At 42.9% G+C, this 23,848-nt stretch overlaps 1 protein-coding gene across 4 annotated transcripts in view; it reads right to left on the bottom strand.

The window, feature by feature from the left end:
• Nucleotides 1-23,848, bottom strand: part of JADE2 (jade family PHD finger 2) — a 245,191-nt gene that overhangs the window by 29,939 nt on the left and 191,404 nt on the right. For all 4 annotated transcript variants that reach the window (XM_054976016.1, XM_054976017.1, XM_054976015.1 and 1 more), the window contains exons 9-10: nucleotides 20,542-21,003; nucleotides 602-719 (exon numbers count right to left, since the gene is read on the bottom strand). In XM_054976016.1, coding sequence (XP_054831991.1) covers nucleotides 602-719; nucleotides 20,542-21,003 — 580 coding nt within the window. The remainder of the gene's footprint in view (nucleotides 1-601; nucleotides 720-20,541; nucleotides 21,004-23,848) is intronic.

Here is a 23,848-nt window from a genome sequence, read left to right as displayed (position 1 = left end):
CAAGCTAAGGTGTGTGTGTTTGTAGTAATTAACTGTGAAACAATGTTTATAATATGCAGATTGGTTTAGCTGGATTTGGAAAACTTGAATATGGCTACCAGTATATACTGGTATATACTGCACGGTAGTGAACCCAGTGTCCCTCTGCTTCCAACACTCTACCCAACACCTGCCATTAAGGCTACAGGCATCCTCTTGCTGCTGCTGAAGGCTGGCAGTTGAATATTAATGCCAACCTCAAGGGTCTTGGTGAAGGTTTTAAAGGCAAAAAGAGTCTCTGTGAGGGAAGGATTTGTTGTCTGGTTACACTGCAAAAACAGACCAGTATGAGTCATCAGCCTTCCCTTCTCTCCACCCCTAACAGACTTCTGAGCTGAGAGATCATTATCCCCATAAGAACATCTTCCTTATAAAATCCAGAGGTCTTGGAGTCGAGAGATTCTAAAGGCTGGCTCCTTCCTAGGCCTCCATTTTCAGAAGCTATTAAATCAAATTATGCAAAATAGCAACAAGGTTAATTAGCTCCTCCAACAGTACTGATACAATGCAAATAAACACATTTGTGACAGCAGGCTTTCTAAGCCTCGGCAGGTGCAGTTACCTGGGTAAAGATCTTTCTCAATAAGTTTCATCTGGAGATGGAAGATCTGCTCCTGGAGTTTGCAAATGGAGTGCTTCATTTTCTCTCGCCTGGTCACCATGTAACAAAGATTTCTAACCTGTACAACAGAATAAAAAGCGCTTAATGGTGAATCTTAAAATTTTTTACTGGCAGCCCAGGTCCTCAAAACATCACGTCAATGCATAACCCGCTTCCTTTTTTAACATCAAGTCTCTCCATTCTATGATATTTTTGGCTCTATCCTTCAAAGTAGTCTGAATGACCCAAAGACTGCAGTCTAGAACCCACTGATAAGCACATCCTTTTTGATCCTGTTGCTGACAGATATGACTACAATTTGCAATGGGTTATGGAAAACGAGCACAAACTCATCAGTAGCTGGTTGGTGCTATAACAGCTCCTCTAGCTTTTCCAGCAGCAATTGTTTCCAAACAGATGACAAGTCAACATAAGTGTACTGACCTATACTTACTGCAGGGCACAGCTGACAAGGTGAAAGAAAAACTATCTACATATCCATGCATCCCAGAAGCTATGGAAGAGTTTTTCTTTGGGGCAAGAGAGTTAGAAATTTGGTGGAAGAAGAAATGAAGGTGAGAGTGCCAACGTAGAAAAAGGCATCCCCCTCACGGGAACTAAATGAAACCATATATGTACTTCTCTGCATCTTCTTGGAAGAACTGATACCTTCAATATAAAAAGTACTTTCCAATACCTTACTTCAGCAAACAGCTCATTATTCTTATTTTAGAAAAAAGAGGGAAAATCCACTATTTATTATTTATTTATGTCGTTTATGGTCCACCTTTCTCACTGAGACTCAAGGTGGATTACACAGCGTGAAAGTAGTACAGACAGTATCAAGGACAATTGACGTGGGGTAAATAAACGCAAGTTCACAAAGACATAACATTAGTAAGAATCCAATACAGAGTTGAAGAAATGCTGAAGCAGAACATAAGCAATTCTAGGGCTGACACAGGAACACGTATTTAAAGAAACAGACAGTTCGTAAGGCAACATAGTGGTGAAGTCTATGGTCCCTAACTCATTAGTGGAGCATTGAGACCCCTCTCTACTATACAACAGCCTTTTTGAATAGTTCAGTTTTGCATCATTTGCAGAAAACTAGGAGAGTGGGGGCTCTCCTGATCTCCTCAGGCAGGCTGTCCCACAAAGTAGGGGCCACCACAGAGAAAGCCCGTGTACAGGCTACTGTTGATTTCGCCCATGTGCAGGGTGGCACCTGCAGGAGACCCTGTTCAGACGAGCAAAGTTGTAGTGGAGGAACATAGGGAGGGAGGCAGTCCCGTAGGTATGCTGGACCAAGGCCGTGCAGAGCTTTGTATGTGATAACCAATACCTTGAACTGAGCATGGTAACTGATAGGTAGCCAATGATGTGACTGCAGAATAGGGGTGATGTTCATGCTCCTGCTCACTCCTAATAACCATCGCACCACAGTGTTTTGCACCAACTGGAGTCTTCTAGTTAACTTAGATGGGAGACCTATATATAGCGCATTACAGTAATCAAGTATTGATGTTAATATAGCATGGATCCAGGTGGCCAGGTTGGCTACATTGAGGTAAGATACCATCTTCCAGGCTAGAGTGAGGTTGTGGAAAACATTTTTTGTGGCTGCCTTAACTTGTTTTTCAAGTAGTAGCATTGGATCCAGTATAACCCCTAGTCTTTTAACTGAGTCTGCAAGGGTCAAATGAACTCCATTGAAAGTGGGGAGTACAATGTCCTTTAAGATCTCTGCCTTCCTAACAAGCATCACTTCTGCCTTGTCTGGAAGTTCATTTTCAACTGAAATAAATGGAGACTGCATAAGAAAAATGTGGGCAGAGAGAGTGGCTTGCCCAAGACTATCCAAACAATTCAACAATTTCATGGCTATCCATTTTAAAATTATTTTAAACTTGTATAATTTGGTTTATCTAGGGTTGCTTCTGGGACAAAATCAGCCTGGATATTTAACGATGTAAACATATCTGTCTCAAAGAATCCCCTTTCTGCATCTAGGGAATCTGTAAGATTCGAGTCCAGTGACACCTTAAAAACCAACGATCTTTGGGGTATAAGCTTTCTAAAAGCTCCCTTTTAGAGAAACTGTGAAACTGTGTGCATGCTAGGGTTGCTGGTCCCCTGGTGGGGGCAGGGGATCCCCCATTCCCAGCCTCTGCCCCCCCGGCCACCACTCATTTGGCTGGCAGGGGAACAGGACTCTTAGGGCATGCTCCCAGCATGGTGCGATGATGTCATGCACCTCTGGAGCCTTCCAGGAGTGATGTCATCGCGCAGGCCCTGGGAATGCTCTTACGCTTTGTGCCAGGCCAATTTGGGCCCCAAGCTGGCCAATTCTTTAAAAATCAACCCAGTGACAAGTACAGGAGTGCTCTAGGGGCCTGCGTGATTACGTTACTCTTGGAAGGATACAGAAGGTGAGTGCCAGGCCCTTCCTCTCCTGCCAGAAGGGTAAGGGGACCTGGCAACCCTAGTGTTGTCAAAGAGAAATATTATTCTTACTATGACACTAGAGTTTTCTGACCAAATCTTTACTCGAGATGGTTTTTTTAATTCTAAAAATCAGGCATGGGTTGGGTGCCGATTTGAACTTGGGCTGTGGCAATAGGCAAGATGGGGTTTTAACTTTTTTCATTCTTGATATTTTCCCCATCCAAATAAAGTCTCCTAAAGCGACTACCTAACTGTTGCCTCAAATCTTGCCCTTTCTGGGCCCAACTCACCCTCCTTGGATGAAGGAACCTCTCCTGCTTGTACTGAGCCTCTTTGCCACTCAGTTCCTACAAAAACATTTCCCCTCTTGTCAAGAGGCGGGGCTTATACTACTTTCCCCATGGCCCAGCCTCCTCAGCAATGACTGGCCAATCCTAAACCTGGGCAATGTAGGTCTGCAGGTGAACTAGCAGTCAGATAGATGTACAGAAAAATTTACTGTAAGGCCTCAGACTTCCTTCAGGCCTACATGCCCAGGATCATGACAACGGCTCTAGAGGCATTGTCTAAGGGCCAAGCTACAAGTGATGAATGACACAGGTTGGACACTTGTCAGCTTCCCTCAAGCTTTGATGGGAAATGCAGGCATCCTGGTCTTGCAGCTTGACTCTCTGACTGCTGTCCAATGGATTTTTCAACTGTCACTTGTCCAACATTCCGCCAAGCTGCCTACATTTCCCATCAAAACTTGAGGGAAGCTGACAAGTGTCCAACCTGTGTCATTCGTCACTTGTAGTTTGGCCCTAAGTTCTCTCTGAGTCAATAAAGAGTACCTATAGATGCTGAAATCAAGGAACGGGATAATTTCTAAAATTATCTTTTTACTGTTCTATAGATTCACAGTATTACCTACGCATTTTCTTTTGCAACCAGATCTGACCTAATATCTATTTCAACTCTAGCAAAGCTTGAATGATGGATAAATCAGGTAAGAGGCAAAACTTCAGAAGCTCATTTGTCTTTCTACTTATCTCATATTATACTAGGATACTAGGATCTCTGAGTCTGTTTTGAAGGCAGGAGAAATATTTACAGAATTACAGAGTTGGAAGGGGCCATACAGACCTTCTAGTCCAACCCCCTGCCCAATGCAGGATGAGCTTAAAGCATCCCCGACAAATATTCATCCAGCCTCTTCTTGAAAAGTGCCAGTGAAGAGGAGCTCACCACCTCCCTATGCAGCTGATTCCATCTTTGAACTACTCTGACCGTGAAAAAGTTCTTCCTAATATCCAGCCAGCACCTTTCTGCATGTAATTTAAGCCTGTTGCTTCGGGTCCTATCCTCTGCTGCCAACTGGAACAGCTCCCTGCCCTCCTCCAAATGACAGCCTTTCAAACATTTAAAGAGAGCAATCATGTCCCCCCTCAATCCCCTCTTCTCCAAACTAAACATTCCCAAGGCCCTCAGCCTTTCCTCGTAGGACTCAGTCTCCAGACCCTTGATCATCCTTGTCGTTCTCTTCTGCATCCTCTCGATTTTGTCCACATCCTTTTTGAAGTGAAGCCTCCAGAACTGCACACAGTACTCCACGTGTGGCCTGACCAGGGCAGTATAGAGAGGGACTATGACCTGCGATTTCGATGCAATGGCCCTTTTGATACAACCTTTTTTGCCACCGCATCACACTGACTGCTCATATTTAGTTTGCAATCCACTTTTACCCCAAGATCTCTTTCACATACACTACTACCCAGAAGTGTATCCCCCATCGAGTATCAATGCTTCACATTTTTGTGGCCCAGATGTAATACTGTGCATTATCTATGTTGAATTGCATCCTATTCACAACTGCCCACTTCTCCAGAGTATTCAGGTCTTGTTGAATTTTAACTCTATCTCCTTGGGTGTTTGCCACTCCTCCCAATTTGGTATCATCAACAAATTTAATGAGCAGCCTGTTTACGCCTTCATCCAGATCATTGATGCGGTCCTCTCACCAGTTCCCTATCTACAGAACTGTCTTATAGTCCAGTCTGCAGTCTTCCAGTTTACCCATTAGAATGTCATGGGGAACCTTATCAAAAGCTTTACTGAAATCCAGGTAAATCATGTCAACAGAGTTTCCACGATCCAGTAAGCTCGTCACTCGATCAAAGAAGGAAACCAGGTTGGTCTGACAAGATCTGTTGGGGACAAAACCATGCTGACTTCCCCACATCACTAAGCGGTCCTTTAGATGCTTACAGATCAATCCCTTTAAAATCTGCTCTAATATCTTCCCAGGAACAGAAGTCAGACTGACTGGCTTGTACCACTTATTACCACTTTGCATGGACAATAACACCATTCCATAACTTTCATCTGTTTATTTTCCAGAATTCTGATCAGATTAATTAGGTAGTACACCTGAGTGAGGTTCATAGTAACATAATCATAAATCCAGAACTGAAAGCCCTTCCTGCTTAGCTAGCCTTCTCACAGTTTTATGTGTTTTTTTTCAATCTTACATTTTGTTACCATCCCAAATGAATTTAACCAAGATATTTTGCCATGTTCTGCAGCTGTTCTGCCAGAATTTCTATGGGCATCATTTAAAATAAGCATAACAACTTGGGTAGCAAAGGCATTTTAATCACTGCCCATCTAGGAACAACATAACCATTTGAAATGTGCAAGATATCTTTAAGTTTAGACATTACAAAAATCAACATTTTCTCTCTTTAAGATCCTGTAGCTAGTTGTGGGTTGGACCTCAAACTACTTTGGCAGCTGGGCCATGGCTTACTGGGAGAGCACATTCTTTGCACACAGAAGATCTCCGGTTCAGTTCCTAGCATCTTTAGTTAAAAGCCTGAACAGGTATTGGGAAAGACCCTGTTCTGCCTGAGACCCTGGAGAGCTACCACCAATCAAAGTACACAGTACTGACCTAGGTAGGCTCCACTGCCCATGTTCCTTCTAAAAGTAGACTCATTTAAAAGCTTTTTGACAGCACTAGTTTTAGTATTACCAATTCTGATTTGTCTAAATTTATTTTTAACTCCTGGTATCTTTCAAGGCTCTAAAGATTTACTTTTCTACTTGTGTTGTTCTATCCAACTAGGAGTACTTTGACAAAACAAAAAACAACCTTTCTGCCTGGTAGCTGTACAACAAATGACAATGTTTCCGAAATAAAGTCCAGTCACATAAAGGTCACTCCTCTCTTGCTTTCTTCAGGAAGACTGTCATTTTACCAGTGACTGATGACCCAGCTACAAGAAATTCCCGTCAGAGAAAAGCTCCATTCAGCATAAATACTGTACACAGTAGAAACATCAGTGGCAAAAGAAACCCTTGTATGGGTTGGGTATCCTGTTTCGACAGCAAAGCTGTTTAGGAGGGAGCAAAGGCAGCCACAGATTAAGGGGACTGGGGGCGCATTCAAGTGTAAAATTACTTCCTGGCAAGCCATAATATTGATGCAACTACAAGGGTCTGACAGGACAACCCCTGACGCCTATAGTTCAAGATGTCCCCTCAGCTGACTCCTATCACTTACTGCCCCAAATCTAGCACAGGGATAAGAAAAGCCTGCTACTAATCTCTAACAGGACTTCATTTATGGTTTAAGCTACCTCTCCTTGCCAAGTCATGCAGTCTGTGACACGGTGTGAGGTAAATATAGATTAACAAGCATCTAAATATACTCATCTTCTGACCTGAAGCCACCCTAATTCATTCATATACTAACTAGAAACCAGCAGGCACCTCAACGCTGAACCATCATGGATCAAGTGAACATTTTTAATTAATAAAAAAGCATTGTCAAAAATATATTTTGCATCATTGCATGGACCCCCATATGTCCTGTGGACACTGAAGGGCCTGGAATTTTTAATAGTCCTCAAAGCCTCATTAGGAACACTGTTTGCAAAGATTTGGCAGTGATGGGATGTTAATGGCAGAATTTATGCTGAGAAAATATGACTTGGCAGAATGTGGTCTTGAGTTGATACAACTGTGCACAGACAACTGACAATAGCTCCAAATAGGGAGAGGTAATGGATAGCATTCATTTGAGCATCACCCCCATCTCCCACAGCTGTGTGAAGCTACTGCTGATTTCCCAACAAGCCTATATGTACACAGTTCTGGTAGCTGTACATGTATATTCCTTACTCGTGAAGCCTGCTTTATCTGCTTAACTAGATTGGGGCAAGTATCTCTAAAAGCCTCCTGACCTCAAAACCAACAGCTTTACTAATTCCTGTGAGGAAAAACTCCAGGAAAAAATTGAGGAGAAAATAATTTTCAGAGCAACCCTAATCAGAGTTACATGGGCTTAGACTGGAGTAACTCTGTTTAGGATTATACTGTTTCTGTAATTCATATTAACATGCTACCTCCACAATGCAGTTCTTTTTTTATTCTTCCTTTTGTAATTTCTTTCTTTCCTTTCCTTTGCGAACTTACTATTCAGGTTATTTACGAAGCTTAAAAAAATTATTCACATATTACTAGGAATTAAAGTGTTTACATCCCTTTGAATCTGTAACATACTGGAGACCTCCCGAATTCATTAATGTCTCCTAACAAAATAATAACAGAACTGCTGCTTATCACAGATTTCTTCAGAAAGCTGCATTGCTCACTGCAACAGAGACATCAAGCATTTGCACTTGCCCAATGATCCGGACTTACTCCATCTTTACTTATGAATTAATGCATGGGTTACATCTACAGCAATCTTTCAAGATCTGAATTGTAAATAACAAGCTAGACAAATAAAACAATGGCATGTAACTGAGATAATTAAAGAGACAGAGCTCTCTACTCAAACATGCAGAGAAGTTAGCCGTGTTAGTCTGTGGTAGCAAAATCAAAAAGAGTCCAGTAGCACCTTTAAGACTAACCAATTTTATTGTAGCATAAGCTTTCGAGAATCAAGTTCTCTTCGTCAGATGCCTGACGAAGAGAACTGTGATTCTCGAAAGCTTATGCTACAATAAAATTGGTTAGTCTTAAAGGTGCTACTGGACTCTTTTTGATTTTGCTACCACAGACTAACACGGCTAACTCCTCTGCAATTGTGTGACTGTGTGTGTGCGTGTGTGCGCGCGTGTGCGTGCGCGCGTGTGAGTGTGTGTGTGTGTGTGTGAGAGAGAGAAGTAACAGAGCAGAGATACTTGAGAATGGATACATATGACTTTTAAAAAAGGGACTCCGAGTACTGTATTGTACAAATTAGTTCAAAAGATAAATGTCAATTTACAATTAAGAGTACTCAGAAACAAGTGGAAAATATGACTACAAATGCCTCAATAAGTTCCAACAAGCCAGAAAAAGATTTCTTGTAGGAAACAGACTTCTGGAACCAATAAGCGCAGCTCTTTAAAGGAAAAGACTCTGCAGTAGTTTTGTCCATTATAGACAGATATTAAGGTATGAAATAGTTTGGTTAATAAAATATACTTTGTACGTTCACAGTCCAATATTTATCACCTTATGCAACTTTAATTTTTAATTTTACTTAATTTTAAAAGTTGGCAGTTATAGGTATGAGAACTTTCAGTGGGTTCTCTCATTGCCAAAGTAGATGTTGTGCAGCACCCCAGAGAACGTGACTTGAATTTAACCCAGTACTTCACCACTAACTGGTTTGCTTCCTATGGTTTAATTATCTTGGAGAGCTGCAATCCTATATATGATTACTTGGGAGCAAAGTCTCCTAAAGACAATGGGACTTCAACACTGATAGGAACATTAAACACATCAAAATAGACTATGTGGCTCTGGGTAAAAAGGTGAAGGACCTGGGAGCAGAGGTTGTGTTTTCATCAGTTCTTACTGCCCAAGGCCATGGTCTAGGAAGGGAAAGAAGAATACTGCAAATAAATGGCTGGCTACATAGATGGTGTTATCAGGAAAGGTTTTGTTTTTTGGCTTACGCTTTCGAGATGAAGCTCTACTATTGAGAGATGGTTTGCACATCAAATACATGGAAGTTCAGTTGAGAATCTCTGGGTAAATATAATAAGAAATAATAGTAATATTATGGTGGGGGTCTGCTTTAGACTACCAAGCCAGGCAGAGGACTTGGATGAGACACTCTTGGAACGAATTACAAAGTTCTCAAAGAGAGGGGACACAGTGGTCATGGGAGATTTCAATTACCCGGATATCTGTTGGAAGTCTAACTCTGCTAAAAATGAAAGGTCAAATAAATTCCTGATTTGTCTTGCTGACAAAAAGTGGAGAGGGAAATAAGGGGTTCTGCTATCTTGGACTTGATTCTCACCAACAGGGAAGAACTGGCTGACAAGGTCAAAGTAGTGGGCACCCTGGGTAGTAGTAACCATGTAATTTTGGAATTCACTGTCTTGGGGAAGGAAAAAGCTGCACGTAATCAGACATATAGGTTGGACTTCAAGAAAGCAAATTTTAACATACTTAAAGTTATGCTAGGTAGAATCCCATGGTCGGAAATACTTAAGGGGAAGGGAGTTCAAGAGGAGCGGGAGTTTCTTAAAAGCAAAATATTGAAGGCACAATAAAAAAAATCCTTTCCTATGAGAAGGAAAAATGGGAGGAGCCTAAAGAAGCCAAGGTAGCTCCATAAACAGCTTTCTAAAGAGTTGAGAAATAAAAAAGACTCATTTAGGGAATGGAGGGAAGGCCTTATAACCAAGGATGAATGTAAACAAATAACCAGTGCTTGTAGGGAGAGTGTTAGAAAAGCTAAAGCTCAGCAACAGCAGGGACAGGAAAGTGAAATAACAGGCAATGAAGAGAGGGCAGCATTGCTCAATTCCTAGTTTCTTTAAATGAAACTAAGTCCTCAGGACCAAATGAATTGCACCCAAAGGTACTAAAATAATTTGCGGATGTAATTTCTGTGCCCCTGTCCATTATTTTTGAGAATTCTTAGAGAACAGGTGAGGTATCAGAAGACTGGAGGTGGGCAAATGTTGTCCCCATCTTCAAGAAGGGGAAAAAGGAGGATCCGGGTAACTACTGATCCATAAGCTTGATGTCTATACTTAGAAAAGCTTTAGAAAAAATCATCAGTCAATCCTTGAGCATTTAGGAAGGATAACTGTGATTACTAAGAGCCAGCATGGGTTTTTCAAGAACAAGTCATGTCAATCTAGCCTTATTTCTTTTTTTTTGAGAAAGATACTACCTTGTTGGATCAGGGAAATGCTGTAGACATAGTTTATCTTGATTTCAGTAAGGGTTTTGATAAGTTTCAACATAATATCCTTCTTGATAAGTTGGTAAAATGAGGTTTGGATCATATTACTGTTAAGTGGATCTGTAACTGGTTGACAGATCGCACCCAAAGAGTGCTTATTAATGGTTCCTCATCCTCTTGGAGAAGAGTGACAAGTGGAGTTCCTCAGGGATTGGTTCTGGGAGCTGTTTTGTTCAATATTTTTATAAATGATTTTGATGAAGGCATAAAGGGAATGCTTATTAAATTTGCAGATGATACTAAATGGAGGGTAGCAAATATGGTAGAAAACAGAGTCAGGATACAGGATGATCCTGACATCCTGGAAAGCTGGGTTATAACAAATAAAATGAATTTCAACAGAGATAAATCTGAAGTTCTGCATTTAGGTAGGAAAAAATCAAATGTATAATTATAGGATGGGGGAGACTTGTCTTGGCAGTACTGCAGATGTGTGAAAAGGATCTAGAGGTCTTAGCAGATCACACACTGAACATGAGTCAGCAGTGTGATGTGGTAGCTAAAAAGGCAAATGCAATTTGGGGCTCTATCAATAGAAGTATAATGTCCAGATCACACAAAGTGATGGTATTGCTCTACTCTGCTCTGGATAGATCTCACCTAGAGTATTATTTTCAATCTGGGGCACCACAATTTTAGACGAATATGGAGAAGCTGGAACATGTCCACAGAAGGGCAACGAAGATGGTGAGGGGTCTGGAGACCAAGTCTTATAAGGAAAGGTTGAAAGAGCTTGGTATGTTCAGCCAGGAGAGGAAACAACTGAGAGGTGATATGATAACCATCTTCAAGTACTTGAAGGGCTGTCATATAGAGGATGGCGTGGAATTGTTTTCTGTTGCCCCAGAAGCAATTTGCTCCAGGCCAGTTTGGCAAGGGATCCTGCAGGGATCCTCTGTTTGATGCCATCTTATGGGCATCAAACAGAGGTCACTGGGGTTGTGGGGAGCAGTTGTAAATTTCTTGCATTGTTTACAGGTTGGACTAGATTACCCTGGAGGTCCCTTCCAACTCTATTATTCTATGATTCTAGGATGTGATTATCAGTGTGCCTGAACAATGATTTGAGACCAGTTAATTCACAAGAAATAATCTGTTCATGTGAACAAGCTTTATGTATTGAATTTACCTAAGATCTGCTAAGATCTTTCAGCAATAGTATGAGGCTTTAATTGTTTCTTAACTCTTGTTTCTTAAATGTACTTGAAATAGGCAAGCTATTGGGAGCAGGATAAAACCTTGTCTATTTAAGGAACAAATCAAACCCTCTACACATGACTCCTCTGTGAACTGACTGAACATGCAGAGGGCAGGAGCAAGCACACTGGCCCTGCCCTGTAGACTTGTCAACATGTATGAGCCTTCCCTGTGGCTGGTAATGCTTGGAAAGCAGTGTCTCCAGTAATGAGGACGGATGTATGCACAGATATTTACACTACGTTTAGGTGCCATGCCATGTTCATGAGCCAGTGATTGAACAGAAGCAGGGGAAGGCAGCACACTTTGTCCTCCTCTCATCGCATTCACTTGATGCATGGAGGGGCTGTGTAGGCAGGGCTTCCATGGCTGTCTGTTCTGTGATCATTCCATTTTCTCCAGTGGAAATATTTCAAAATGAACAGTTCCCTTACACAGTAGTCCACTACAGCAGCCCTAATAATTATGTTTGTAATTGGAGATCTATACCAATTATACAGCTATGAAAAATGTTTATTCTTCTGGGAATTTCTGCACTAATAATGGTGAAAACCTCCACCCATGATTACACGTCACTAACCCTACATTTCCTAACTTCAGTGCCTGTAACTGTATCTAACCACCAGAGGGCTCCCCATGAAACTTCAGAATTTCTGCTCTAGCAACACAAGACAGAAAGCAGAGACTGACACGCATAGTCCGAACTGGCTGATTAGGGGTGGAATACTAAGTGACCGAAAAGGTAAGGTAAGAAAATAATGAAAGAGTACACAAAACTGGCAGAGACTAGGAACAACATAAATATAAAAAGGGTAAGGAAAGAAGTGGATGATTGGATGGAAGTGGTATTTATTTATTTATTCAGAAAATGTTCTACAGTTGAGTTGCACTAACAGAAGAGTAATTGGATTTTGTGGTGTTCGAAAGAGGGGTGGGTTCTAGAAACAAGTTGATGCTGAGGCGTGTACAGTGAGTTCCAGTCAGTGACAGAAGTTTGCAACATCTTAGAAGGTTGGATTGGTTATTTAAAGATAACCTACACACTTTATCAATATATAGCTAACATTCCTTTTAATCACCAGGCAGTGATATTCTTTAAGGAACCCTTGATCTGTTTTATGTGCTTATGCTCCAAAATTCTCTACAGTGCACTCCCTCCAACCGTGAAACAAAAGAGGGGAACCAAAGAAAGTGCTGTACCACAAAAAAGGGAAAACCTGATCAGAAGCAATAGCTTCTCATATGCATATGCATAAATTTGCTGTGGCTCTTGTTCTGGAAGAAATGAACTTTTCTGTTAGAGTTGCCAAGTTCATCTTGGGAAGTTCCTGGAGATTTGGGGGTGTTGCTTGGAGAGGGAGGAGTTTGGGGAAGGAAGAGAGCTCCACCCCATACCACAGAGTCCACCTGTCAAAGCTTCTATTTTCTGCAGAAGTGATCTCTGTAATGTGGAGATCAACTGTGATTCTGGAAGAACTCCTGGCCCCACCTGGAGATTGGCAACAGTACTATCATGCTACACGCTGTTGAGTGCAAACTTATTCTAGATTATCTAATAATGTAAAGATATTAGTACTACTGCAAGAAAATTTGGAAGCACTTGTTTCTGAGATGTAAAGATGTAAAGATACATGTATCTCCAAGATACAAGTATAAAATATGATTAATTAGATATATATATTTTAACACGCGCTCATCTCTTTATTTTGGTTTGAAGTGAACATCAAACTGAAATCTCTTTAGAAGAAAAATGACAGCCTTTGGCAAGATGTATGTTAAAGGGTTTGGCATTATCTTTAAATTTTTTATTTCAGACATCTAAGAAGAAAGAATGCTTTTTACCCTCTGCTTAGGAACTACTTTCATTAGCATTGCTCCCCCAAGCTAAGTACAGTTGCCTATTCAGACACCTTGCAAAATTATCAACCTTTGTGGAAGTTAATTAAAGCAAATTAATTTTTAGAATAGGGTTGTTCTTCAGCTAATGAGTCATGAAGCACCCAAGGCAATGCATTGGCTCTTTCTTTGGAAGGTTCCCCCCTTCCTTTTGTTAATAACTAAAAATTCTAGAGCTGTCCCTAATTTTGTTGAGCCTGTAGGTGCTTGCAGAATTTTGAGAAGGTGCACCACCACAAAATCTGAGCTGAGGCCAATTAGAAAATGGCTGCCATGGGGTACTGAGACCAATCACAAAATGATTGGAAGTTACAACCTGCTATGATTACAGGTTTAGAAAGCTGGGCAGCAAGGGAGGGGGACTTGGAACTCTCATCAATGATGTAATCTAATCACACATGTTCAAAGCTTTGAAAGTGCTGCTGAATTTGATGGTGGCCAGAAGTGCTTTCTCCACATGGGGAGTATTCTAGTGATATTGAAAGAAGGACGAAATGTCCCTTCCCACTCTGGGAGAACATCTGGACAGAAGATCTCACAAAATAAACTTTCTATAGGATTAAGTTGGAACCATGGATTAAAGCAAGATAAATGTTAGAGTACTGTGATGAATCTGTCCTATGTTGGTCCTTACCTCCCCACCCACTCCTCTGCTTAAAACCAGCTGGGTGACCTTGGGTCAGTCACAGCTTCTAGGAGCTCTTTCAGCCTCACCCACCTCACAGGATGACAGTTGTTGTGGGATTAATAATAATATACTTTTAAAACCGCTCTGAGGGGATAAGTAGTCCTGAAGGGCAGTATAGGAATCGATGATGATGATGACGACGACTTGGTAACAGTTCAGAAGCCCAGAGGATCTTGGATTTCCCCACTAGATGGTGACATTTTTACATGCATTATGTAATAGTGTCTACTATAAAGGAGCCAATATTCAGTCAAGTCTACGTTTGTCTCTTGCAAAAAGGCACCCAGATCTGTAATCCTTCCTACGATCCAGTTCCAGAAGCCATTATCATATAACAATTGTAAAATATCATTATGTAAACTATGTAATAATGTTACATCATACCAGAATCAGAGTTGCAAAGGGAGAAGAAAGAAGACAGTTGAAGGAGCCATGTGAAGAGGAGTAGCCCTATTGTAGATGTAGCACATGGTCAAGACATATCAACAGTTGTTGGATAGCAAGAGGAAGACCTCCTTATGAGACTAATCTGCTTATAATGAACAAAAGATATGCTCATGATGCAAGGCAAAAGAGGCCAGGAAGCAGTAGATAAAAGTCAGAAAGTCAGAAATAGAAAAAGAGCTGGGGGGAAGGTTCTCTGACAAAGGCAGGACATTAGGAAGCAATGCAGCAGGCAAGACCAGGAGCCTAGGCCAGTCCATGGTCATGGTTGAAAGTGTGCAGCGGGGAAAGATTCAGTTTTTCCACTTCGGATTTACCCAAAGTGGGAAAACAATCCAGAATACCCCAAAACCCAAAGTGGCAAGCCGCTTCGGGTTCAGGTATTTGGAAATCGCTTCAGTATGCTTCGAAATGATTTGGAGCATACTGAAGACCTCCCCCCTGAGCCCTCTTCCCCAAACCCACTTACTGCAGCAGGTCTTCTGTTGCTGCCACCGCGGCCAACAGGGCAGCGGGGAAGGCTGCAGCTGGTGCCTGTGCTGCCTGCACCGCCATGGAGGCCTCTGAGGTGGCCAGCAGCGAGCGCTGGTGCCTGCGCCGCCCGCACTGCCACGGAGGCCTCCGCGGTGGCTGGCAGGGCAGCAGCAAGCGCAGGCGCCTGTGCTGCCCGCGCTGCTGCAGAGGCCTCTATGGCGGCCAGCAAACCTCTGCGGTGGCCAGAGGCCTCTGCGGCGTCCAGCACAGCGGTAGTGAGTTCTGGTGCCTGGGCCACGGAGGCCTCTGCAGTGGGTGGCAGCCAGCACTGCCGTCACGGAGGCCTTTGCAGTGGCTGGCAGGGTGGCAGAGAGCTCCGGCACCTGCGCCACCACCAGAAGACTGCTCCAGGTAAGTGGGGTGGTGGTGGGAGGGCGGGTACCCTTTAAGGCCCTGAAGCTTTCTGAAGCAATCTGATTTGCTTCGGAAAGCTTTGATTTGGTATTTCCGAATCACAGCCATCGTATTGGCCCCAATTAGGAAATACCGAATCTTTACAAATTGGGCCCGGTTCGGGTTTTTTTTCTGAACCGGGAATCCAAAGCGCACACCCCTACATCACACATCTATCTATACAACAAGAGCACTGCAATACTGGATGTTTTATTTTCAGTCCCTTGTGTAAAATCTGACCTTTTCACCTCTGCTGCATCACATTGGCATTTTCACTGGGTTCTTTAAGATCATTCAAACCCAGTTTTTAATGTGTCAAGCAGCCTAGAAATTCATCTGTCTTCACTGCTTTTGACTCAAGTGACATCACCATTGAAAACAGTAGTTCTATTCATCAGCTTCTCTGAAATCCCCCTTCCCTTCTTTAGTAATCTTTTCATTCCTTCACCTTGGGCAATGGAGAGTTCATGTTCTAGTACTGCCATAAAAGCCTCCTAGGACTAAGTAGCAACAGAAATTCTGGAAGAGACTCCCCACCATCAGCAGTTGAGCAATATACACACTTCTTTGTGTGTGTGTGTGGGGGGGGATCTGGACTTGCTAAAGATTACAAGCAGTCTTCATCTACTCAGACAGCAAGGCCCACAAATTATTCCCTTAAATGGAACTAATCTACCTAAAACTTGTCTTAAGTAATGTTACTGGGATAGAAGGAGAGAAACCCTGGGAGAAATGAAGGACACAAGTAGCTTCATAACTGGGAATGTAGCCTTTTAATAAGCAGCTTATTCAGTCTTAAGTTTTATGGTGGAAACAACAGGACAAATGCCACAATGTAGCCAATTCATCCCGATTCTCTAAACGTATATAGGAATAAGTATTGGAAAGGGATTTCTCAACATAGTTTTTCAAAGCTCCGAACAAACAACCAAAGCAGACTAATAAACAATCTACTTTTAGAGTTGTACAAGTAACTGGGACAGAAGACAAAGAGTTTCAGAAAGAAATTTAGAATCTTAGAAGTTAGAATCTTAGTTTAGAGCAATCTCTTCACATTGTTACAGGGATAAAGGATCACAGAAATTAAAGACTGAGGGACCATGTGAGTGGGACTTGGATTTGGCCAGGGGTTGCCTTTGTTTAAGGTTTCTCTTTGTCTGGAAAGCCTTGGAAGGTTTCCTTCAAGAGTGGTTGGGTGCAGCCTGTTCAGGGTCCCACAGAACTGGATCCTGAGATCCAATCTTTTTGAATCTTGGGGGCTCTTTAGTGGACAGGAAAGAGTAGGTTCCCTGCAAATATGGTGGAGTTTGCTTGAAAAATGATGCCCCCCACCAGCTGTCCAGATAGTTTTCCTGATAGGGAATAACGGTCAAATAAATTTGTGATTCTCTAACCCGATTAGAGAATGTGATCTGGATTTCAGGGATACCGAATTTTCTTGGTATCTGTGAAACCAGATCCAGATCACCCAGATTTTTTTGGTGTACACTCCTAGTGATGACCTCTTGCTCTTTATGATAGTAGGGTATTTTTTGTATAGTTGGATTTTAGACAATCCAACATGCCCTGTTTACTTATATGTGTTGGGAGTCTGCAAGAAAGGGAGCAATACCCTACCAACTTGGTTGTCTGTCCAGACTAGGAAAAGAGATAAAATGCTGACTAACCAGTACATGGCTGTTATTAATTTCAAATGTCATTGAAATATTTCTTTTCAAATAGGCATGATAATTTGTAACAGGATGGATACACATAACAATGCTTCACATCATGAACTGTCCTAAAGTGTATCACATTTTTGTGTTGTTTTGGTCAAGATACATGTTGTTAAGAATGTTGCATAAAATGTTACAACAGCTGGTACCGAAGATACTAAATATATTGGAAGGTCCGAAGTCCACTACAGATGCAGCAAGAACATTTTTTGAAGAAAGCTTTACTCGTGAAGTCCTGAACACTAGTATCCTCATCACCTATATATGTAGTATTTCCAACAGTACAGTATAGTTCTATCTAAAGTGCTGAAAGTCCTAGCCCTATTTAAGATAGAAAAGATGGTGATGGGACTTTATTATGAAGCTTGGTAAGGCACCACCCACATTTGATGGTGCTGCATATAAAACTAAGCATTGCTGAGTACTTTTTTCAGAAGAAAGTCACACTGTACATTTTAATACAAATATACATAAATCATGGGTGAAAGAGCAAATACAATTGGTAAATTTTTATAACATGCTTTGATTCTTCATCTCTACCAATCTCTCATGGCTCACTCTAGCCTTTTGCAGCTTATTAGAACCTCTCGAGCACTGGATAAACCTTGCAAACCTTGGCCTTGAGACTGGTACAATTAAGACAAAAGCATGGCACTTGTAACAACTTCCCACATTTCCTACTTGTATCCTTTTTCTGCTTCTTTGTACTTTTCTTTCCCACTGACTTCGCTTTTAAAATGGCTGTCCAGTCCTCTTTCCTGCACAAATCTGGGTATTAATTTCACCCGGCAATTTGTTTTTCCTCTTCTGCCTCTGGAGTTGTTTATTGTGGTACCATGTCTGTTCCTGTTGCTTATACTTCTGGAGCTTCATGGTTGGTTCTGCCAGTGGATTTTGTATGTGTACAGCTCATAAAAGAGAAATTTACAAGAATTCAAGAGGGCTGGGAGCACGGCACTTGAGAGAGCAGGACTCTAATAAATCTCCTTTTATTGTCTTGCAGCACAGCTTGCACTAGACACAGCAGGGGAAAACCAAGAGGAAAGAAAGTAGATGACACTCTGTCATGGTAATTTGTTATTGTGAGTGTCTTCACAAACATCCACTGATCCTTTAAAAAGATGATGTCAAAGCAATCCCTAGCTTCACCTACAAACTCATCTCTGCTACAAAAACTAGTAACAAAAAAGAAACACAGAACAGCTTTAGAAGAGAAAACAGGTTGTTCTACACCATCCTACCAAAGTCCTTTCAATTTTTTCAGGAAAAGCCAAACGTTTGTGTGGGGGTGCCTTTATTTCATATGGAGCTGTTGGGCACTCTATGAGCATTTGGTCTTTGACTTTTCTGCTGAGCCCTCTAGCCATGCCAGTAGATATTTACTGAAAGACATATCTCTCACCATGGACTGGACTCAGTTCTACTGCCCTGCAATGGACAGCAGGTTGTCATGTTTAAAAAGAAAAACAAATCCACTCACACACACCCCGGTCGAAATAAAGAGGCAGACACAAGGCTTGGGTAATAAAGGGCCACTTTTTATTTATGGCAACAACATGAACTGCAACAACTGAAACCTGGCAAGGGCCTAACCAGCGGTACAGGTCAAGCCCTGGGGTCACTACCCTGGTCCCCGCCTTGACCTGTCTGGGAGAGACCTGCTGCCCCGGATGCGAGCCGTTCAACTGCATGGCTGGGATCCAGCTGGCCTGGCGGATGGTTTCCCCCTTAAAGCTCCAAGCACGCCCGCCGCGGAGCATGAGGGCAGGACTTTTTCAGGGGCTCCCACCAGGCAGCCTGCCCTCTCAAATGGCCACTGCTAAGCACGCCAGCCAATCCTGACAGGCCCCCAATATCCCCACCAATGGGGATGTGCCAAGGGTACTCACCATCCCGCTAACATCCCCTCAACTAAATCCTGCCAGTGACACAGCACCACCATAGCCAATAGCCACAGCTCCAGCAAGCAGTACAAAGTAGGTGAAAAACTTAGTTCCTAAGGCCAATCAGGGAAAAAAGAAAAAATTCCTACCTGGCCCCCATAAGGCGACCGGTCAAAAACCTGCACTGCCACTGGGCGGGCGGGTGGACCGAGCATGAGGCAGCAAGTGCAGGAAAGGGGGCCGGGATGTGCTGATAGGACGCCTAGCCCTGCCCCCTTCCCACGTGGCCCTACAAAGCCAGGGGAAACGCTGCTGCTTATTGTCTGCGGCGGCAAATGCAGCCCCTGGCCTCGTGGGGGCTGGCTTGCCCCCCCCCCATCGAAATAAAGAGGCAGACACAAGGCTTGGGTAATAAAGGGCCACTTTTTATTTATGGCAACAACATGAACTGCAACAACTGAAACCTGGCAAGGGCCTAACCAGAGCATGAGGGAAGGACTTGTCCAGGAGATCCCACCAGGCAGCCTGCCCTCTCAACTGGCTGCCGCCAAGCATGCCAGCTGATCCTGACAGGCCTCCAATATCCCCACCAATGGGGATGTGCCAAGGGTACTCACCATCCCGCTAACATCCCCCCAACTAAATCCTGCCAACGCCAAGGCTGAGCCTCTGCTCAGGCCTTCGCGCCCCACAGGTGACTTAACGCAAGACGTAGCCCTTGCCTCAGATCATCTAAAAATATGTTGTTGCCTGCCACCGATAAGTGGACCACATCACCTCTGTAGAGGTCAGCCACACGGGCCTTAATCCTGGGGTGAAAATAGATGCCCAGCCCCTTCCCCAAAGCTACCGAAAGGGCCCTATTGGCCCTGCGCCTAGCCCCTTCTATCCCTTTGGGGTTCAAAGCTTCACACCACACCCAGTGCTGAAGCATCTCCAACCAAATAATTAAGATGCCAGGCCATTGCTTGCTGATCCATTGCAAGTCAGCCTGCGCCTGCAAAATAAGGGCCTGACCCTTGACAAGCCCAAGGTCATTACCACCCAGGTGAATGACCAGTATGTCAGGCGGAGGACCACTCCTCCCCTCAAACAGCAAAGGCAGCAGCCCTGGCCACCTTAGACCTTGGCAGCCCTGCCACTCAACAGTGGCCCACTCACTCAACCCAAGCTGGGACCTGATAGCCATAAAAAGAAAAACAAATCCACTCATTTAGCTACAGGAAAGATGAAACAGTGTGAGAGGCTGAATGCTACCATTCTTTATAATATTTGTGATTGTTTTAGTAACAAAAATACATATGGAAATTAATCATCACAACTGAAGTGATACCTGGGAATTGCAAAAAGTAATTTTTTGGAGAAATTTGACTTGGCCAAAGGAGCTAAAGAATTGCTGGTAGCTGTTAAGTTAGTCTTGGAAGTGTAGCAAAGAAGTTTGCTGAACTAGTAACTTTACTCACCCTTTCAAGATCCTGCCTGAGGTGTGTGAAAAGCCTCAAGCGCCGGTACAGCACATCCTGTTCTTGTTGAGCCAAATTGTCCACCTCATCTGTTTTGGGCATCATCAAGGGCTTGTTGTAATTGGCTTTCCTCTTCATTTTCCAGTACTGATAGACAAAATCAACTAGCCACTCGGTCATATCAAGGTTCTCAGCCACCTCTGAGGGCTTCACAAGATCATAAAAGTCTTCCTCCAGCTGCTGGAGCTTTTGTTTCCTCAGAGTCACCTTCTCCATCTCCAGTTTGCCTTGATCTGCCTCTGTCCGTACCTGATCTGGTGGCTTAGTGGCATTGCTGCTGTGCTCAAGGCAAAATGACTTGAACTTCACTTCATCGTTCTCTGCTAAAAGTGTCCGCATATCCAGATTGTGTTCAAAGGCGCATGTTACATGGAAGGCTGTGATGCAGGAAGGCATGGAACACTGCAATAGGAGAAGAAAAAAACAGAGCAAACGCCTGAGTAGTCCTGTGAAGCCATTTCAAGTAAGATATCACCCACCACGATCACTTTTACAACATTATTACTATACAGTTTTGACAGCAAGTATGATGTTAGAATGCTGGATTAGAACCAGGAAGACCTGGGTTTAAATCTCCATCCAAGTAATTAAGCTCTCTATATGCAAACCCAGTGACTGGCTTTCAGGGTGTGAGGGATGCTGAAAGGGCTGTATCTCCATTACTTTCCATTTGAGGTGGCTGAAGAAATACCATCAACATTTCCTCCCTGGTCAAAACCTGAGTCATGATGTAATACTTATTCTTGTATAGCAACAAACACAATCCAATACCGCTGAATCTTTAAAAAAATGCCTTAACAAAGGGAAATTAAATTATTATAGGAGCGCGTTAGGGGAAAAAGTATACTTTTTGTAATGCCAAGAATTATAAAGTCACTCCTGTTCGCAAATCTCTAGGGGGCGGAGGAGTCTTCAAATTCGTCACACACATTATGTACAAATATTCTTGACATGGCAATGAATCTTTTATCAGAAATAATGTGTCAGTTGGCCCTTGAAATAAAGCTCTCAATACATAAAACTATCATGATCTTGAAGAGTTGTGATAAAGGAGGGTCTTTAGATTTTTCTAATGGAGGAAAGAATGCCCCCCCTTCATTACACAGGATGAGATTTTGAAATCGCCTATGAAAATGAACCCCCCATCAACTCTCAATGGAAGATTTGTTATTCTAAAACAGCTATGTTCTTTTGGGGGGAAATCCCACCTCGTTATTTCCAATTCTTCTTCATCCTTAAACTACCTTCGCTAATTTTATTTTTGGTTTGGACATCAAGTCAGAGGTTCCTGGATGAAACTGCACTAAAGCACTAGACCTTTATTAGTATCTTTCCTTTACTATACTATGGTCTCTAATTAGTATCATTAAAAAGAAAAGAGGAATCAGTGACTCTCAGTTTCTAAAGAATCGGAATAATAAAAATGTACTTATTAAAGCTCATTGCAGTGGTTAAATAGCTGTCAACAATTATTTCAAAGAAGTACTTTAAACAATTTTATTAAAGCCCTCCCTTAGTAATTTGTTCTGTCAGGCCCTACTTCTCCCCCAGGCAGCAAAATCTTAAGTGTCATTTTCCACGGAAGAGATCACATTTCCCAGGTAGCTGTATGTATCTCCACTGACTTCTCATGGATCCCCCCACTATTCATTAACTGTTTTTTAATGGCTCAGTGTCAGGTAATTATTTAAGACATAACCCATAAGAAATCAGCCTATTCCAGATGCTAATGATCAGTCAAAAGGTAATAAGGAGTTATTCTAAAAGGCTTATTCCTGTAGACACCTCTCTAAGCCATTTACATAACACGGATCTTACGGGTACAGAGAACAGTAGCTCCAGCCTGAATGTCCACATTAACACAAGGAGATATTTCCTGGAGGATACTGAGAGATATGAGAGATTGTATATTCTCAGTTGAATATGAGAATTTATATTTCAGGGAAGGGGAAGGAATTATGTTGATTTTTAAATGACGACTATGTGCAGTTATATACTCTTTACCCCACTAGTCTTGGTCTGCTGCTTCACTGCTAAGACACCAAGCATATGAACCAAACTATCAAGGTTAGACATGTTTTCTCCATCCTCCTTTTAAAAATGAATTTCTTGAAGACAAATGAAACAACTTGAAGCAAGAAGTAGATAGCCAAGTGAGTCGGGTACTTCCAACTAGGGGTGTACGATTTGGGTTTCGGATTCCGGTAAAGTACCTGAATCCGACCCGATTCACGATTCTGGATTTCCGAATCAAAGCTTCCCGAAGCGATTCATACCGCTTCGGGTCAAGGAATTTAAATACCCATTTCCGTGCTGCTTTACAGCAGCACAGAAAGGGGCATTTAAACCCGTGGATCAGCTGTTTGGCGGGGAGATCCCCGCCAAGCAACTGATCCAGCTGGTGGGGGTTTAAATGCGCCTTTTCTGTGCTGCTACAGCATGGAAAGAGGCATTTAAACCCGCGGATCAGCTGTTTGGCGGGGAGATCCCCGCCAAAAAACTGATCCAGCTGGCGGGGGGTTAAATGCGCCTTTTCTGTGCTGCTACAGCATGGAATGAGGCATTTAAACCCGCGGATCAGCTCTTTGGCGGGGAGATCCCCGCCAAGCAACTGATCTGGGCCTTTTCTGCTGCCCTGCACGCTGCTGCGGCCACGGAGGTGGCGGCGCAGGCCCTGGAGGAGCCTTTGTGCTTCCCTGACACCCAGCTGGCTGTGGCGGTGGCAGAGGAGCTGCCTGTGGGCTTCCCTGCCGCCCTGCTGGCCGCTAATGTGGCAGAGAAGACAGCGTGGGCCCCACAGGAGCTGGCTCTGCACTTTCCTGCCACCCAGCTGGCCGCTGTCGCAGCGAAGGAGCTGGCTCCGGCCCTTCCCGCCCCTCAAATGGCTGCCATGGTGGAGGAAGAGGATGCTTCAGGTAAACATGAAGCGGGAAAACCGAATTTTTCTAGGTGCACACCCCTACTTCCAACCATTTGACTGTATATCATCTTTTTAGGGCCTAACATATTTCTCCTGGTGCATGGTTACTCACTGGGTGCATTAAAGGAAGATTCCCTTTAAAGTTACAGTGATTTTCTGTTTCAGACTTAGTGCTCTGGTTATAATAAGGTACATTGCTAGCAATATTTTATATTTCAAAACCAGTTATTTATTGCTGTGTAGCCTAGGAACGTTTTCTGATGATCCTGTGGTGATTTGTTGCTCCCACTGCAGGCCAAAACACCCCCTCACCCCAAGATGCTGTTC

The sequence above is a fragment of the Eublepharis macularius genome, chromosome 4, assembly GCF_028583425.1.
Source record: "Eublepharis macularius isolate TG4126 chromosome 4, MPM_Emac_v1.0, whole genome shotgun sequence".
In the NCBI taxonomy this organism is placed as follows: Eukaryota; Metazoa; Chordata; class Lepidosauria; order Squamata; family Eublepharidae; genus Eublepharis; species Eublepharis macularius.
The sequence above is the reverse complement of the archived record's forward strand: the minus strand, read 5'-3'. Positions and strand labels throughout refer to the sequence as shown.